We start from the raw sequence: 20,562 nt of genomic DNA on the forward strand, positions 1-20,562 counted from the left end.
ATCTCTTCCAAAATACGAGAGCAAATGGTCAATTTTTTTAACTGAATTACTATACTCACAAAAAGACTAAGATTCATGCTTTAAATAACAAAAACCTCCACCACTCATTAATTTTAGAAACATTTGAATGAACATAGCTTAGAATTCTTGAAACGTTCGGTTTGATTAGTAGTGAATTTGTAACTTTTCTGCGTAATATTTATTACACTTTTATAATTATTATTTAATTAATATACTGATGTTTATTTTTTTTTAATTAACGACATAAGTATAATCCCGGTCTCACCCAATTATGTTGGGTTTTATATTTCAAAAAGGTGCACAGCAAAATTCATTAACCAAAAGGGGAAAAGCGGTAATTTAACACTTTTAAAGAGATCAAAGGGTTAGTTAGAAAAAAAAAAAGATCGAAGGGTCAAGTAGGGAACAAAATGTATTAAAGGCATAACTTCATATTTGACCATGAGTGAAATTATTTTTGGAAGAATTACAGTAAAGTTCCAATCCCTAATGAAAAAAAAAAAATTATTTCCCCAGTCCCATTTACAGGTGACTAGGATCGAAGGGTAATTAATTTTCATATTTGGGACCTATATATAATTCTCCCTTAATTTCATTGATAGTCACGATGTTTGTTTGCCTCCATGACACACAGATTTCAACAATCTAATCATGCACTGATATTACATGTCATAATTAAATTACACTTTCAGTTTCTCGAATTGACCCTAAATTAAAAGCATTTGCTGATAATAGATATCATGTTAACACAGATTATGGTTACGAACTAAAAAAATGACGCAGCAAAATATATACCAGAAGTCATACACTTGGACAGGTAAACTTAGCATTGGGACAAAATGCAGAACATGAAGAACACATGGCAAGGTTTGAGTTCCCCCATGCATCTTGTTCAAGAGCAGTGAGTTCCTCAGGAATAACATGTTTTGATGATCCTAAAACTATAGGAAGAATAAAACTCCAAGTTGCCACAAACGTGCGTAAAAATGGAACACACCAAAAAAAAAAAAAATATATGAATGAAACCTGTCAAACCATCAGGTGGAACAGTCATTTGTGTGATCCCCAGGAATATTTGTTCCTGCAATAACGTCCACTTGATTAGTGAAACACAAATAACAGCAGCCTAGCTAAGGGGAGAAATCTGGTGCAATATATGAGGCAGCTGAAGCAGCTTACATGATACCCCTACATATAAGTCTCTTCCGATGGGTCTTTGATTTGAGACCTTTTACAAAATCTAATAAATATTTGACTCAATTCCAAATATGCCCTAATCTCTTTCAGTCAGCTTAAACAATGAAGGCTAATTCTAGAAGTTATAAAATTTATTGATAATTAACTAATTTTAACTAATGTCTTTGATCTCAGTAAAGAAGTTAACAAGGCATCCAAGTATTTGGATGGTTTGTACAACATCTACAGTACAGCACGCGAAATAACACATTAACAAGGCATCCAAGTATGCCAGCACATCATCATTTATAATGACATTAAATAAGACGCTATGCACCACAATAATGATAACACTAATCTCACTTTTCTGTAGGCATTAACCTCCGAAAGTTTTTTGATCCGCTCCATTAATAGCTTCTTCCTGATTCTCAGTCCCCACCGGTCGATTGGTCACTGACGGATGCATCTGCTGTTAATCAAACCCTGGAAATGAGACTAGCAGCAGCCAATAACAAATATGTACCTTATTGAAACACTTCATATACACATGAATTACCATAACATTAGTTTTCAAAGGTAAGGTATCGTCAAGAGGCAACCTAGATGGATCAGAGGGCCTGTGAAACAGTAAGTGTGCTATAGACCGATCAATGGGATTGGTGTCAGTTTCCAAATCCATAAGTCCAGTACACCTGCATAGGGCTATGTGTTAGACTTGGCGGAAAGGGTATTCAATCAACATTTAAAATACCAATGGATATCCAAGCAAACTAGGGAAAAGCATGCAGCAAACTACGTACAAGCTTCCTCCCAGATCAAAAATGTGATTGTGCCTTTTCTGTCCCTTCTCTTGAGAAAATTTTATTTCCCAATGTATCATGATTAGTAAATATACTTCTAAACAAAGTTAGATATGTACCAAATCTCACACTATCATAAACCGAGTTGAGAGGGGTACACTCTTTGCCCTCAATACCCCAAAGAAGACTAGATTTTGCTGTCAGCGGAGACTACTCCTTGTACATCACCAAAAAAGTTATGTATATAGAGTGGCATCATTGAAATAATCCAACACCTGACATTTACTCGTGACATTGTCCTTCCTCAATCTCATACGTGTCATACTCCATTTTATTAAGATTAGTGTGCTATTTGAAATTTAAATGCTACATTTTAAACGAATCACAGGTGCCAGAGAAGCATAAAGAGGAAATCCAGCAAATCAGCTAAACTACCATAACTGGTAATTATGTCGCATCAGTGTTCTAACCATCGTGCTGGTTCTCTAATAGAGGAATATTGACCTGAGTAGACAAGAAGACTTAAGAAACTACCTGCTTGGGTTCTGCACCATAGCTTTGCAAGCTTCAACACCTTCTCCAACGCTACAACTTGTGTTTGCACAAGCATGTCTTTGTTCAGCACTCTTAGCCAAGCGATACAAACTATCTCTTAGGCACATTTTGGTTCTAATATCCAACTGCACTCAAGCAAATTTTGTCATGTACAAGAATATGGTCAACAAATTGGTAAGTTAATATCAGTGATTCTGACGTAGCCAACAAACTGATTGGCACTGCAACATGAAGTACTATCCTAATTTTTTTGCTTTAACAAAATGTAAGGAAACTCTCTTAATGTATATCATCAAGACTAAGACTATGTAAACTGAAGCGCACCCTTTTAGAATAAATTATGCAAAGCAAAACACCATATTTAAACCAGATTGCATAGTGATCAGAAAATAGTTGTTTTAATTAGCTTGCTTCTGTCAGGAGGAAAAGCTTGCTGCAGAGAATTTTTTGCCTAAAATGTCTATATTTCTGTTCCCAAAGCTTTTTCACTGCAATCCTGTAAGGAATTTCCAACGTAACAATTCAACTCCAATTCTAAACCTATTAAATATCAAGGTTGAGTAAGCACACTGACTAGAAAAAATTAACATGCCACCCTCACTTGTACATGGATGATCTACCAACATAATCTGCCTAGTGTTTTCCATGTCACACAAATGGTCTGCAGAGAAAAAATCCATATTGAGATCCCAGTTACACCACATCTCATCAAGGAGAGCAGTCCCTTAACAACGTAGGAATTGTGGCCTCATCTCCGATTTGTCACTAAAGTAAAGAAGCCAAAGTAATGAATCTAAAGGAAAAAGTAACCCCAATGCATTATGGTGTCTTAAAGATCAGTAACTTATGCAGTGCTTCACGTTCAATTGCATCAAGGCTTCTGCTATGCTACAATGAGTGCATTGGCTGGTCCTCAAAATGAAGACAACAATCCCAACCTCAAACACCTATCATCAAAAAATTCTACGACTGGAATTCAACCTCATGCCACTCGACTCAAAAGTGATGAATCCCAGAGAGGAGTCAATCCGTTGAGTTAAAGGTTTGTCTCCTTGATTTTCATGCAAAGCATTGTGATTTTGAGTAGACAATGAGATCTTATAAGCTACAAAACTCAAGGTTTTGGTGAGATTTTGCAACAATAAATTTAAACATGTGCTCCTCAAATACTTGTTCTGGAACAACCATATGCTACAGCAACATTGAGGCCGACTACATAAGTTGTCTAAATTGATGTTCATCTTCACACAGGTTTAAATTTTAAAGAATATCAAGGTTTGTTGTGATTCTTTCTCTTTTATCCTTTACCCCTTTTTCTGATATATGATCCTTTATCTTCAACTTAACAATTCTAACGACAAAACTTATTGTCCAAATTTACAGCCCGCTTAAAAGGGAAGTTCACCAGTGTGAGATGAAATTAAGAAAACCATATTTAGAGCCCCCATCCTTCTTTTCCCCCCTTGATCACCTATAACACATCTTATTTGATCCTGAATCATTAAAATACTGTAGAAGTTAACAGCCCAACATGAAGAATTTCATGAATTCATATTTACAACATTTAAACGGTTGAGCAAAATTAGATTTCAAGTGCAAAGCATGTTCATAAATTTCAGTACCTGATCCATGACCAGTTGTAGCTGACGAAAGCTAGTGGCTTCAAGGGAGATTTCCTCCAGTGCAGAGCTCATGGATGAACTTTCCTGCACATTTGATGAGTCTATTTCCGGCGAAAATCCTATGCTAACTGCTCCCACTACACTATGACCTTCATTCTCATTTTCAAACTGGTGCAATTGCTGTTGAGCTGAACCTGGACTGCTAAATGGTACTACAGTCACCATATTTCCCTTTTTTGAACTCTTAGATAGTGCCAGTGCATCATAGCTGTGGAATAACTTTTCTCCCTTTTCAATTGTTTTTAAGGAAGCACCTTGCGTGGAATGACCATGAATACTGGCCATGTTTGATGCAGATGATGATACTTGTAGAGGAGATGGATTGCCTTCAAGATCAGATCTGGATCCAGATGAAATTGGAAGGAGAAAAGTGTGATTTGGTCCATTATTATAGTCTGGAACTTTCAGGGGAACTTCTGTCTGTGTGCCTGAATTAAGGTTTCGTTTATGTTGCAGGGTGCAAGCATAAGAATTAACCCTACTGGAAGAGGCTTCACTGGCTTGTTTCACATCTCCATATTGAGCCGGAGGAGGAAATTGATGAAAAGAATCACCATTTTCCAGGCAGTCATCTTTTATTATTCTTTCAGATGCCTTGGACAGCTTCCTTTGCATCTATGATTCATGAGATACAAATCAAGAGACAAGTAATAACACTGAGGATTGCTCAAATTAAGCTGACCAGGTATTCAGACACGATCACCGCTAAAAAAATCTACACTGCAAACCAGATAAATTTAACAAAACACTAAAAGAAAAAGGATCAATTTTTTTTTTTTTCATATTACAGAAGATCAAGCCCACTTTCACATTACCAGTTGCCACAGCACAAATGCCAAAACATGAAATGATATAAGCACAGAGCAGAAGGAGTGTTATTGCTTAATTTCCCTTCATGACACCCTACCAATTATAGTTCCAATCAGGATTAAAAATTTCCAGTTATCATAGATCCCGCCTATCATCTCATCAAATACATAGAAAGACTGAATAAGTTAGAAACTGCTGTTGATTTAGAATTTCATACGATGATGGTATTATTAGAATAATTTCACCTATGTTTATAGCCGGTCCTAAACCCACATAAAGGAAGAGGGTTGTGTTAGGCTATCAACAGCCAACATGAAACTTTAACTATCATGAACATGGACAATAGACGTTATAATGCTAATGCTAGGTCGTTGCCAATAAGTAACGCGCTGCATGGCTCGAGTACAGTGATAAGCTAGAGCTGCTGTATCGGCGCCTGGATATAGTGTTAAATGAGTAAGGGCTATTGTATTATTCTAGACGTGCGCGGCTAAAAAAGTTAGTCCATGAGAGCAAGATTAGATTTGGTACTTGGAATGTTGGGATATTGAATTGTAAATCTATAGAGGTTGTAAAGGTTATGATTCAAAGAAAAATCAATATCCTATGCCTGCAAGAAACAAAATGGCGTGGAGAAGAAGCTAGGGATATTCAAGGTTCCAAACTTTGATATACAGGAAAAGTAAGCACATGCAATGGAATAGGCATCATTATTGATAAGGAGTGGAAGAAGAATATTGTAGAAGTTAGCAGAATTGAAGATAGAATTATTTCCTTAAAAATGATAGTTGGACGTGGGATTGTTAATATTGTTAGCGCTTATGTGCCTCAAGTTGGAACAGAAGCTAGTATTAAAGAATTATTTTGGGAGAATTTGGAGGAGTTGATTCAACAAATATCACAGAGTGAAAAGATTTTTATTGGAGGAGACTTTAATGGGCATGTTGGGAGAGAGACTGGTCAATATGCGAGGGTGCATGGTGGTTTTGATTTTGGAGAGCTAAACAATGAAGGACAAACTCTTCTTGATTTCTCGTTGGCATATGATTTTAAAATTGCCAACACTTGTTTCAAGAAAAAAGATGAGCATCACATCACTTACAAAAGTGGAGCTTCAAGATCACAGATTAATTTTTTTTTTAGTTAGGAAAACGGATAGAAGACTCTGTAAAAATTGCAAGGTGATTCCTGAGGATGCTGTAACGACACAACACAGGGTCCTTGTTCTTGATATGTGTATTATGAGTAAAACTCATAAACATTGACAAGTAATAGCGCCAAAGATTAGGTTGTGGCAATTAAAAGGTAAAAAGCAAGATATTTTCAAGCGAAATCTTTTGGATAAAAGAATTTAGGAATCTAAGGGAAGTGCTAACATCTTGTGGAAGAATATGGCTAAAAAGATAAGGGAGGTTATAAAAATAGTTTTGGAAAAATCAAAAGGTTTTGGTCCGAGAGATAAGGAGTCTTGATGGTGAAATAATAGTGTATAGGACAAAATCAAACATAAGAATAATTTTTTTAAAGCCATACATTTGTATAACAATGAAAAAAATTGAGAAAGGTACCATAAAGTTAAGAAGGAAACTAAGAGAGCTGTGAGTGAAGTTCGTTCTAAAACTTTTGAAAAATTTTATAAGAGCCTTAAGACAAAGAAAGGAGAACGAAACATTTATAAGATTGTTAAGAGTAGCGAAAGAAAATCAAGCAATTTAGAACAGGTAAGATGTATAAAGAATGAAGAAAGAAGAATTTTAGTTACAGCTGATGAAATTAAAAATAGATAGGAGACTTACTTTTTCAAACTTTTCAATGATGGAGAGGGTTCGTCTAATAACTTGGAGGATTTAGTAACTCATGAAGGAGAATAAAATTCGTCATTTTATCCAATAATACGTGATAAGGAGATAAAGGAAACTCTTTAAAAAATGGCAAATAGTAGAGCCAACGGACCTGATTGTATATCTATTGAAGTGTGAAAATTTTCAAGTGAAGAAGGGGTGAGATGGTTAACTAAATTTTTTAATGTGATTTTATGGTCCAAGAAAATACCTGACTACTGAAAAAGAAGTACATTAATTCCTATTTATAAAATAAAGAAAATATTCAAAATTATACTAACTATAGAGGATTAAACTCATAAGCTACACAATGAAATTATTGGAAAAAGTAATTGAGCATAGATTGAGATTGGCAACAAGTATTTTCGAGAATCAATTTAGTTTTATGCCAGGTAAATCGACAACAGAGACAATTTATTTACTAAGAAAATTAATGAAAAAGTATCGTTGTAAAGATAAAAATTTACATATTGTTTTTATTGATTTGGAAAAAACATATGACCGTATACCAAGAGAAGTACTTTGAAAAGCCTTGAAAAAAAAAGGAGCATGGATTGCTTATATTAAAGTCATACAAGATATGTATGAGATGGTAAAAACTAATATACGAATGTCTATTGGTCAAACAAAGAACTTTTCTATAAATATTAGACTACATCAGGGATCATCTTTGAGTCCTTATTTGTTTAACTTAATCCTAAATGTTTTGAGGGAAAATATTGAAGGAAAAATCCTCAAATGTATGCTCTTCACAGATGATATAGTTCTTATAGTAAAGACAAGAGAAGAAATTAATTGTAAACTTGAATTATGGAAGAGGACATTAAAATTAAAAAGTTTTCGTCTAAGTAGGAGTAAGACAGAATATTTACATTGTAGATTTGGTAAAAGACTAGTCAACAATAATTTGGAAGTAAAATTGAAAGATCAAATTATATCTCAAGTGAAAAAATTTAGATATTTGAGAGCCATTATTTAAAATAATAGCGAAATTAGTGAGGATATTTCACAAGCTGAGTGGTTTAATTGGAGAGAAGCTAAAAAGTTATTAACAACCGTAAAGTGCCTAATAAACTTAAAGGGAAGTTTTATTGTATTGCTATCACACCGACTATGTTATATAATAGTAAATGCTTGGCTCTAATGGGACAACAAAAGTATAAAGTTGGAGTAGCAGAGATGAGAATGTTATAATGAATGTGCGAACATACACGTAAAAATAAAATTCAAAATGAACACGTACGTGAAAAAATGAAGGTAGCACCTATTGAAGAAAAAAAAAAAAAAAATCGTTTGAAATGGTTTGAGCATATACAAAAAAAAACTGCGGGAGGCACCAATAAGAAGACTGAAACATATAACTTTGAACCCCATTAAGAGGGATAGAGGAAGGCTTAAGAGAACATTCTTGAAAGTTGTTGAACGTGATCTCTTAATTAATAATATTTTTAAAAGCTTGGTAAATGATAGAGCATAATAGCGTCTTGCAATTCATGTAGCCGACTCTATCTAGTGGAATAAAGACTTGTTGTTGTCGTTATTGTTGATGGTATTATTAGAATGCATAAACCAAAAAAACTCATCGAGATGGATGAATATTCTCAGATGAACTACAATGCAATACATAACAAATACCAACATGGTTCTACTGAGATATCAAGCACAATCAGTTCTTCCCCCTTACTTTGTAAAATACATCTGGCCAAAAAAAAAAAAACAGATACTTTGTAAAATACTTGTATTCTCAAGATCTCAATGATTTATTTCACTTTTGGTAACAATTATCGCCATATCAGGGGCATGTGCCAAAATCATTACTTTTAATCCCTTTTAAGAATTGTGCAGGACCCACATGTCTAGTTAAGTAACTATTAGAATTCAGAAAACAGGAAATAAAATGAATTTTGCACCAACCTTATCTTTGAACCTCAAGTTATTTGTATAACCAGAATTCATGTCTAGTTCATTTAACATTGATAATTGACCAGGGACAGCATCATCATCAACATCAATTTGACATCTCAATCTTCTATCAACAGGAGATGGCTTTTCGTTGAAATCAGCAATTGGCGGACCTTCAATATCTGGTTTGGAATCAATTTTATAATCTGACATAATTTTCATTGGATCTGCTTCAGCACATGAAAATTCGAAGTCAGACTTCAATGCTTCATTAGATTCTTCCGTGCTGTGTGAAGATGGGAGCCAGCAGAACTTTTCTTCGTTATTAAGATTCCCCATTCCAAATGTTGAGTCACAACTTCTGCAATTTTAAAAGTGACAATCAAACAGAGGTAAAGGTGATAAAACTAAAACTTCAGTCAAGTAGGAGAAATCACTACCTAAACATCCGGACAACATCTTCAAAGTTTCCAATATCAAGCCACCCATCATTATCAAGAAAACTTAGTTCATTGTCAGTTTGTGATGTGTGGTTGATCAGATATTGACACACGCTATCATCTTCAACTACATGCTTGTCTCCCAAAATAGTATCATCAGCACAAAACTCACTACCATTAGAACCCATATTGCTGCTCTTGACACATCGATCAGACATCCCTGTATCATCTGATGCTAGTCTTTTCACCTCTTCACTTGTCTCAGCAGTGCATGAAGGAAACACGCCTTCAGGTGTTTGAGACCATGAATCCTTTTCCAACATCTTTTCCTTCTGAGACACTAAGCATAATTTCTCCTTATCATGAGTAGTGTGGCTAGTAACATTTTCAGCACTTTTACTATTATGGAATTCTTGGAAGGGTTTCTTGCAGCTATTGCCCTGTATTGCAAACTGTTCCTTACGTTCATCACCAGCATGGGGCACTATATGATCATCATTCTCACCAAATTCATCCCACACATTATCTTCAAGCTGTAATATCACAAGGACAAAACAAATATTTAAAAAATTACTCACAACAACCTGGCATCCTAAATGCTTAAACTATTAAGAATCCAAACAATGAATGGTTAATGTTAAATATTATATCGAAGAAATTTATAGGCCTTCACTTGACAGATAAGCTCCTAGGTTGTTATAGTTCTTCAAAGCCACTAATACCAAGTGGTCATAATTTCAATATCTCCCCCAAAATTCATGTGAAAGAAATCACGGTAGTGGCTTGGCTGAGGTACATCAAGGCACCAAAGGTTTGAGGAAGCGTTAAAGGAGCACACGATGTTGATATTGATGAACCATAAGCAAACTTCTATATGAGCAAATACCAGCAGAAAATTGAAAATTATACGGCTGAACTTGATCCATCTAAAGATTTGACCATAAGCTTCTACCTTGCCTAAAATAGCAGCCACTAGTATGATTTTAAACTCAGCACATTGGATAATACTAAGTATTTCACCAAGTCGCAAGAAACTTCAGCTCAAGAGCTTCAAAATCTAGTGATGGGCTATTGAGAGCCTATGTTCTAATAATTTTACAATGCCACCATAACGCCAAACGATACTTTCTCATCACCATCTGCTAAGACACAATCTCTAGTATTCTTTTAACCTCTTTACAATTTAAGTATTCATTCCCCTTTGATTTTTGAATAAAAAGGAAACCACTTCCAGAAGCAAAACAGGGTTCCTTAGCAATAAATCACTGAAGCAACTTCCGAGGAAGGACACGGGGCATAAAAAAACAGACATGTTGCTGGTGTTCTGAAAAATACATTGTCGGGCATAAACGAAAGAATACTTTCCCAATTAAAAGACATCCTCAAACCGCTTCTTCCTTCCCCAAGGTTATTTCGCCCTCACAAATCATGCTTGAATAGAGGATCTTAGACAAATATTATGTTTATAGCTTTGAATGTGCGATCAACATGCAATTCAAGGAAATCATCATTGTACGTCAATTTCATATATATTTATATAGATGAATTAACCATTGTTATCAAAATAAAACCGAAACAGTCAGTTCAACCAAAAAAATTGATAAATCAATGTTTCAACCAGTTCAAAACCTTTACAGACCCAATCATCTTTGACTTGGCTGGTTCAAACTTTTACTTTAATTTTTTCGATTGTTCATACAAAGTTACATTATTTTTAGGGTAAAAACTTTTTCTTACTATATTCATATGTTACATAAGTATTATTCTCGTACAAATTTATTAACAACAACATGCTTAATGAATACTATGATTATTGATTACTACTTGCTTATTTTGAATTTAATTTTTGATTATGGATGGATATTAACTTGTTTAAATTTGAATGAGTTATGAAATTTCTAATTCATAGATTTTGATGTTTCTTACAAAATATTTATTAGGGAAAATACAATTGTTGGTCTCTATACTATTAGCGTGTTTTCTCGTCATTAGTCTCTATATTTTATTTATTTATTTTTTTTTCTGTGTTGGTCCTAGTCCCTTAAGGCTGATCCATCTACAACTTTAGTCCTTATAGTTTTAAAAATGCCCATAAAGACCATAAACTACTTCCACTATCCTCCCCTTCACTATCACTACTCTCATTCTCCCAATCCATATTATACCTTGCAACAAATTAGAAAGCTCAATAATCCTTCTCAATAGAAAAACTCACTAGGACAAATCTCGTGTCAGCACAGACAAAAGCAACGCAATCACAAAGACAGAGCAATGAAGATGAACTCAAACAACACAATGATTGTGCCCAACAACACGAAGAAAAAATAAACTCTAACAAAAAGATTAACGAAAAATAACGATCAATGGTCATATTTAAAACAACAAGGATCAATGTTATAGATAGGTCAAGCTTAAGGTACTCAGAGCAAAAGGACAAAATTATAGAGACTAATAACAAAAACATGCTAAAAGTACAGAGACCAACCATTGTTTTTTTCCTATTTTCCTACTTATTATATATAACATCAAAATTTAAAATATATAAATTTAATTATGAATAGCTTTTATCATGTTCAAACCTAGTAACCCCAAGCAAGTGTCTTAATCAATCATGACAATTGTAGTTTTATAAACAATGGAATTGACCAAATAGTATCGTGGAGAAAATGGAAATTAAACACGGAAATAGTCAAATGAAAACACATACTTCATACAAAGATTAGATAGTATTTAATTATTCCAACTAAATTCTGGACATCATAATTGAACTGCAATGCTAAATACCTCGTATGAGCAAAAGTTTGACATTCCTTCTAGATCCTCTATCCACCACTGAATACACAATCAACTAGTTGGTCTAAGGCCATGTTTCCTTCGGAACATTCATCAGGAAAGGCGCTTCTCTATCACTTAATCACAAAATATAACAATAATAAGATAAGATAATAAATGTCCGAATTTTAAACAATCAACTAAGAAACAAAACTGCTTGGTTTAATTTGAAAAGAAACACATTCCAAGCTACATGCCTGTTTAAAAATTTGCATTCAAAATCAAAGACATGATAAGTGTGAGTGTTTGTAACTCATAATTCTTGCACAATGGAAAGTTTTGATCTCAATATTTTCTTTTTGTATATATTTAAAACTAACACATTTTTCCATAGAATGCATGGAATAAGGAGAGTGCAGATAAAAAAAGGAAGGGAATGTTTATTAAAGTAAAAACAAAAGAATACATCAAAATGCTTTCGTTCCCATTTCATTCTCCTTCATCCAAACCTACCATTAAGATATGGCCTTCCCTATACCAGTCAGAAGCCACATTTCCACTTTGTCTAAAAATTATGAACAGCAATACCCAATGATACCAGCATCAGTCATCCCCCATTTGGTATTTACAATTGAAAATAATATTGCCCCAGAAATTAAGATATACAAAGTCTACTATGTCCCTATTAATATTTCTCATTACCTTTTATTGGTTTTTTAACCTAAAAGTAAAGGTATCATTTTTCTCTATCTACAAAATCACTCTTTTCTATTCTAATTTTCTTTCCCTTTCATTTCCATTTTGTATACTAAACATTTCAATAACACAACAATTAGCATTTAGCACAGTGTCAGCGTCGTGACAGTCAAATTCCACTAGTAGCATCACCTTTACCATCTTATTGGCAGCATGCAAAGATAATACCACCACATATGTTCATCACCAGCAACATCTTCACCAAATTTGGAAAATCTAAATATGAAAGCAACTAGTTAAATTTACATATAAAAAAAGGGAGAATTACAGCTAACTCCCTCTCAAGAGAATTAATCATGGATAAAGACCAATGCAGAACAGAGTGTTGTTAAAATGCGGCACATGACTTATTTTTGCTTGAACAGGACTTGTTGTTTGTCCTTATCTGTGATTAATTTCTTTGAGAGTGGCTGACTGTAATTCTTAAAAAAAAAAAAAAAAGTAACTAGTGAAAAACGTTCATTTTCAATTTCAGTAAAACTCAGCGCCACCCTTTTTTATTCTAGAATTACAATACCAAACTATTAGTGACTAAAATAATGGGCAGTATGTCTCAAAGTTATTAAAAGAGCCCAAACTCTTCCTGATTAAAAATTCTATACAAAAATCTCTATAGATAGTACGTTATCGAATTATATATTAGGAAAGAATTTAAACATATCCTACTCAAAAGTTCAGAGAAAAATCAGCTTGGCATGCCAACATTAGCTTAAGAAATTTGCAGAACAAGTGACCAACCTTGCATTGGAAAATGAAAAAAATTGGGTCATATCAACTGCCAACTAAAACCTAAGTTTCATCCCTTGATCAGGATAGAAGGGAATCATACAACGCAAAACACTTGTTCTCTTTCAAACGTTAGGCTTGAACTAGAGTCTTTGTGCCCTTAGAAATGATAAATCTTCTGGACCCATTTAGGCAATTACACTACCTTGCAGTGTGCACATCCTAGTGTGAAAGCGGTAGGATGAGAATATAAAAATTTTAATTAAATGACCAATTATCCAAATACACAAACTTGAATAACGCAAAAGCTTGCTCCAAATTGCAAAGATAGTTAACATCTGGAAAGTTCCTCAAGGCAATAAATTCCAAGTCTCAATGTTTACAATTGGAGGTTCATTCTCACCATTTCCTTACAAAATTCTTCTTTTTTTAATTGATATGTCCACGGTTAACGTTGTGCGATTACGAACAAGTCAGATGAATCCAAACGTTAAAACATCCCAACATCCAGGAAGCGGATTATTTAAAAAAAAAAATTCTGATATAAAAACTATCATTGTCTGTCCTTAAAAAATTTTCATTCAAAGACTGCAAATTTTTATTTGGGTCAAAAAGACTGCACATATTGAATTGGTACGTTAAAACGAAAGAAAAGCTATTAAAAATCCCGGGGGGATGGCAAGAGACCGAAATCAAGTGATAAATAGCTGCAGAAAAAACATGCAGTAATGAATCCACTCAACCCTAACTAGTTGGTTTCAACCAAACACAGGTGAGTAAGTTTAAAAACCTCCTTTCAAGTAGAACGTAAAAAGAACAATCAAGAAACTGTTTATAATCAGTTTGTGTTTCTATAAAAACAAAACTTTAAAGAGAGGAGGAAAACAAAAGGAAATGAAAATGATAAACAATCAAATTAATCCGAAGTAGAACGCCATGAAAAGGAAAGGAAGATCTCTCACTCTCTTAACTGCAACCTCAATTCAGAAATTACAGAACCAGAACACAGAACTGATATTCACCACAGAAGAGAGAACAGCTTCAGCTATTTTGACCTCGCTCGAGTAGGGCGGGATTCCTCGGAGCTTCCAGAGCTTTCTTTCCTATCGGATCCAGCAAAAGCCTTCAGAATTTTTTTTTTATTTTTTTTTTTGGTTTAATATTTATATCTATATTTATTTGTTTTTTAAAAATTTATAAGGTATCACGGAGAGACTGACACGTGTGGAATAAGTCAAGACAAAACAAGGCAGATATCAGAATTCGTGGACGGGAGGGGGCGCTAAGATCCGATCAGTTTCTACGATATTATTGGTTCACGTATGAGCAGATGTTCCCTCGGAACACGTGTCCAGGGATCATTCGTCACCGAATGTATTTGCGTGGCGGGTTGCACTGTAAACCGAAATGTAAATGAAATGTTTATTAAAAAAAAAAAGCGATATATATAAAATTAATTGACGGTTGGTCTTTATTTTTCGGGAGAATTTTATTAAAGTTTTTTCTTTGGCTGTAACATAATTTCAATTGAAAGTAATAGAATTTTAAGATTTCATTGCAACTTTGGAGGATTAAAATGAAATAAAATTTTTTAGTTAAATGATTAAAATGCTTTTCTTATAATTAATATTATTAAAATAATAAGTTAAGTTGCTATTTTTACAAGTAATATTATTAGAATAATAATTTAGGTTATAATTTTTATAAGTAACATAACTAAATAATGAGTCAGGTTACAATTTTTATAAGTAATAATAGTAAAATAATAAGTTAACTTATGGTTTTTACAAATAACACTGTTATAATAACAATTAATTTAAACTAGATGCATAAACAATTCATATGAGAAAAATGAATAACTAATGTATCTAAAATAAAAACTTGTTATATGTAAAATTTACAATTCTCATTAACAATATAATATTATTATGGATTTATAACTTTCATTCCACCTACGTTTGTTCTTTATTTTTTCATATACCAGTTGTTTATTTTTCTTAAACAAGTTATTTATATGCCTAGCTTTACTTGTTTATTTTTATAATGATATTATAATATTAATAAGATTAATAAGAGTTACAATTTTATTTACATTAATTATTATTTTATACATTAATTATTTATTTCACCACGCATAATAAGATCATTTCAATCAATTTTTTAATATTATTTCAATTCCACATATGGGTAGTGAAATTTTATAATTTTAAAAGTTTGATTGCAATTAAGTTAGATGAAGGCAGCCTCGCTGAAATTTTCCCAACAATCAAACTAATCATATTTCTATTTTTTTATTTTTAGAAAATTGAGTTGTAAGTCCTTCTAGTTTTAATCTATTTTTTGAATTAAATCACGTACTTTATTTTATTTAATAAATTCCTTATAATTTAATCATTTAAATATTTTAATTCTTAAAAATAATTGATGATTGGTTAAATTCTCCAAAACAAAATTAATTTTAAAATTTATATAAAAATTATTTAATACTTTTACTTGAAAAAACAAAAAAAAAATACTACAACGTTAAAATTTTTCTTAATTTTTTGTAAAAATTATATATATAAAATTTATTTAGAAAATATAACTTAATTGTATAAATCTTGGGTTATAAAAATTATATAATTAATTCTAATATTATATAGAGCTTTAATAAACATATAAAAGTTTATATTTATATTTATTAAAAGGAAAAATTTAAGGATTTAATATTTAAAAATTAATATTTTTAATTAATCAAACTATAAGGGTTTGATTAAAATCAAATAAAAAAAATTAGAAGAATATGCAAATTAATTTGAAAATATAAATGATTTACAACATTGTTCACAAACAACATTACCATATGTATTGATAAAATAATGACTTAAGTACTGCTCAAAAAAATTTACAAAACTTTTGACTTTTTTTAAATTAATGAACTTATTTTAAGTATAATCTATATATCTATATATTTATATAAAAGTAGAACCGCAAGTAACATTTAATGATGATACAGATCTAATTATATTATTTATTTATTATTTTTAAAAATATATAAAATTTTTAAAAATAGATAAAACTACCTTACCTTCAAATATCTCCCCATTATCTCAATTAATCTTCAATTGAAGTATTTATATTAATTTTAAATTTAAAAAATAAATAAAAATATCTCACTTCAAATATTTTTACGTTATCCCAACTTCTTATTAACTTATATAAAATATAACTACAAGTAGCATTCTGAAAATGATGTGTCCCTTATACAATTTTGATTATTTATTTTTTAACTTTTAAATATAAATAAAACTACCTTCCCCAAATATCTATATAATATCCCAACTTCTTATTAATTAATTTATTATAATCTCAAAATTTCTAACTTTAAAAAAATAAAAATTATTTATACCTTTCTCGTCTCAAAAATCCCTCTATCGTTCAAATTTTATAACTTCTTACTCATAATTATCAATTTTAATTTTAAAATTTTCATTTTAAAAATTATTGAAAATTTGAGATTTTACTTGTGAACATTTGTTAAAACTACAACTAGATTTATATTTAAATTTTACAATATTAGTAGAACCATAAGCAGCATTCTCTAAATGACATGTGTTTTTGATGTAATTTTGCTTTATTTGATTTTAATTTTTAAATATAAATAAAACTACCTCACCTCTCTAATATCTCTCCATTACCTCAACTTCTCATTAATTTATTTATTTAGAAATTTTACTTTCTAATATAAAAGAATAATGAAATCATGTATATCCTCCTCATCTCCAAAAAAATCTATCTATTATCCAAACAGACCAACTTCTTGCCCATAATTTTAAATTTTAATTTAAAAAATTTTGATTTTTAAATTTTTTTGTTAGATTTTAATTTATATTTTAAAAATTTCATGAAATTACTCATAATTTAAAATTTAATTTTTCAAAATATTAGTATAATTTTAATTTGATTCTACTCATAATTTAAAATAAATATAAAACTACCTCACTTTTAAAAATCTCTACATTATTTCAACCTGTCAAGCCACATTAGTTTTAAATTTAAAGTTGAATTTAAATTTTTTAATTAATACTAATATGTCTAACATGGGTAGTGTAGTTATATGTGATAAGGTGGTTGCAGAATGAGATGTTAAATAGTGTTAGTTTTACCTAACATGGGTCAGTTGCACTAATTTTCACTTATTATGCAAATTATAAATTTATAACTATCATATTCATTTTATAACTCTTGCAGTTTGAAGGTTGTGGACTACATGCCTTTCTTTTTGTGACCATTGATGGAGACCAGCCATCTTCTATACGTTCAAAGGTAAAATTTTCTATTTAAATTCTCAAATTTCTCTCTCATTTTATCAAACAAGATTTGTTTTTTTACTTTCGATGATTTCGTTTTCCTGTGCAAGTAAAGTTTGTTCTGAGATCTCATCATCTATCATAAAGACTAAAATAAAGATGTCAAAGTCATAATTTCTCAAACTTATTGTGAATTTCCACCATTTTCCTTTAAAATTATGTGACAATTTCCTAATTATAGTTGTTGTTGATGCATTGAAGATGGAGATGAAGATGACAGAGAAAGTACTCAAGCTTTGCATCACATGAATGCATGTCCATCTTATTCTATAACTTTGGTTTTATTTCCATTCAACCATGAGTTTGAAGATCTGGACTTGGATCATATTATTCTTACAAACTTTATTCATATACTTATTTTGTCGATTTACATGTTATTTAAGTGATTGTTAGCTTTGTATTTTGGTCATTTAGATAGAAAAACAAATAAAATTTTTTGCATATTTTGCCACAAATGAAAATGAAGAAATGGATTTTTTATATTAGAAATATGTCTTTTTACTTTATTATCTCTATTTAAATTCATCTTTAAACATTGTTTGTTGTACTGATTCCTTCAAGTTATTTAAACATTAGTAAAAAATTATTTTCACATAATGACATTTTAGATTTTTAATTTTTTAATTATTATTATTTATTTAAATTATTTTTATTTTTTTAGATTTCGTGCATTGCACGGGCCACATACTAGCTTTATTATAACAATTGAAAAATGAATTTATAATGGAAAGAATGACATCAATATGAACATTAGTCAAGAATATTATTAGTCCGTCTTTTAATATTTTGCAGATGTATATGCAATTGTATCAATTTTATATTTTATTCATTTATAATTTAAAATATGTAAAGTTGTGAAATAAATTTATTCAATTTAATTTTAAGTGTTGTCATATATTAGACAGATTTAAATAATAAAATTTACTAAGTGAGCACAATTGTAAAAAGACAATAACATTATCTAGTATGGACGTCATGTGTTGCACAATTTTGAAAACCATACAAATGTAAGAGAAATTTTTTAAAATTTGATCTTAAACTAAAAATTAAAAAATAATTACATGATGAATTTTAAATAAAGATATATTCAAGAACTTGGATAATAATAATGAAATTGCGACATTAGACATATGAAACATTTGTTTGAGTACATCTTTAATTTAATATAAAATGAAGGGCAATTTTCAAGGGATATCAAAGTTTATTAGTTAGATTTTTTTTTACCAATAAAGTTTATTAGTTAGATTTGATTTCTTTGTTTGACACGAAACTTACTCCATTTGACACGCAAGTAATATGTAGTTTAAGAGCTTGACATGAAACTTTCTAGACAATTGTATTTAATATTTGTTATTGTCTGGTTTGAAAGAATTAGGTTTGCATTGGCAAAGGAAGTGTGACGTGGAAGTTCTTACATTGACAATATAGCAACTTTCAATGAGACAAATGACTCGAATGATCTCTGCTTTCCTTTTAATGACCTGACCTATTCGCTTTCAAAAAAGCTGTCTACCAGTTATTTAGGAGTTCTCTAGGAAGAGACGGAGCTTCAATCACAATAATCCAAAGAAAGTAAGATAGAGCTCTAAATGACTCAAGATGGTGCGAATAGCTTGATTTTCTCCATATGGGTAAGCAAATTCTAGACTCGAAGAGTTCAATCTTTATTAATCATGAGTGGATTTTCTCCATATGGATGTGAGAAGCTTTCTTTTCTCCATAAGGGTAAGCACATATGCCTATGAGAATCATACATGCAAGTCTTAGATTTCTGATTTTGATGAAAAATAGGAATAAATGATAGATTAACCATATAAGGAGATATTTCTTCTCTTATATAAATCTCATAAATGTTGATGATAAAGGAATGGATGTGTTTTGAAGCATACAAGTGGGTTTTGAAGCATGCATCTTTCTTGCAGAAATGGATTTGCTTTAAATCTTAGTCTTCAAGATTTGTTACTAAAGAGATATTATATATTAATTTTTTGTATAGATCAAGTTTGAATCATTTAAGGGATTTTAAGTAAAATATGTCAGAAATCAATCATCTAAGACATGAACTAAATATTGCATTAACTAACAGTGATTGGGTTCAATTTTTTTCAACACAGGGGAAACCAACTTTAAAATAGAATTGCGCCAGAAGGTTGTATGATTAGGCGGTACGAAGAGTAAACAAACACCAACTGAAAGGCTTCATTCTTGAACACAAATGTTGCCATTAAGCATAAGGTACAAAGAACCAAACCATTTGAGTTTTAATATAGTTGACTATAAGATAGATAGCTATATCGAGATGTAGAAAAATTTCATTATACTTAGTACGCATGGATCATATTTGAGTTATTAGACTTAATTTCATGAATTCAAGGCTTTGAAGGTAACTAATTTGTTAGTTTAGGATCATGTTTCAAGGATAGGTTTAATCTTTACTAATTATGAGTGGATTTTATCCGCATGGGTGTGAGCAGCTTGATTCTCTTCGTAAAGGTAAGCATATATGACTATGAGAATCATACATGTAAATCTTAGATTTATGATTTTGATGAAAAACAAGAATTAATGATAGATTAGTCGTATAAGGAGATGTTTCTCCTATTATATGCATATGGGAGATGATGATGATAAAGGAATAGATGTTTTGAAGCATACAAGTAGGTTTTGAAGCATGCATGTTTTTTGCAGAAATGTACTCTTTAAATCATGGTCTTAGAGATTTTATACTGAAG

General features: G+C 31.2%; 1 protein-coding gene across 11 annotated transcripts; it reads right to left on the reverse strand.

Moving 5' to 3' along the window:
- Positions 1–830: 830 nt before the first annotated feature.
- LOC129306812 (protein LNK1-like) lies at positions 831–14,604 on the reverse strand. Of its 11 annotated transcripts, none has more exons than XM_054947555.1 (10): positions 14,444–14,603; positions 12,894–12,971; positions 12,012–12,130; positions 9,228–9,760; positions 8,800–9,148; positions 4,175–4,849; positions 2,532–2,677; positions 1,754–1,889; positions 1,561–1,666; positions 831–1,102 (listed from the first exon to the last, which is right to left on the reverse strand). In XM_054947555.1, the coding sequence occupies exons 3-9, from the start codon at positions 12,033–12,035 to the stop codon at positions 1,574–1,576; spliced, it is 1,956 nt and encodes a 651-aa protein (XP_054803530.1). In that variant the 5' UTR covers positions 12,036–12,130; positions 12,894–12,971; positions 14,444–14,603; the 3' UTR covers positions 831–1,102; positions 1,561–1,573. The 11 variants fall into 11 exon arrangements, 9 of the variants coding, with proteins under 9 accessions (XP_054803530.1, XP_054803526.1, XP_054803527.1 ...); XM_054947551.1 differs by having other exon boundaries at positions 12,012–12,136; XM_054947552.1 differs by having other exon boundaries at positions 12,888–12,971.
- Positions 14,605–20,562: the final 5,958 nt, after the last annotated feature.

Source organism: Prosopis cineraria, unplaced genomic scaffold (genome assembly GCF_029017545.1).
Source record: "Prosopis cineraria cultivar Desert tree isolate PC_DT_omini unplaced genomic scaffold, ASM2901754v1 PC3, whole genome shotgun sequence".
NCBI lineage: Eukaryota > Viridiplantae > Streptophyta > Magnoliopsida > Fabales > Fabaceae > Prosopis > Prosopis cineraria.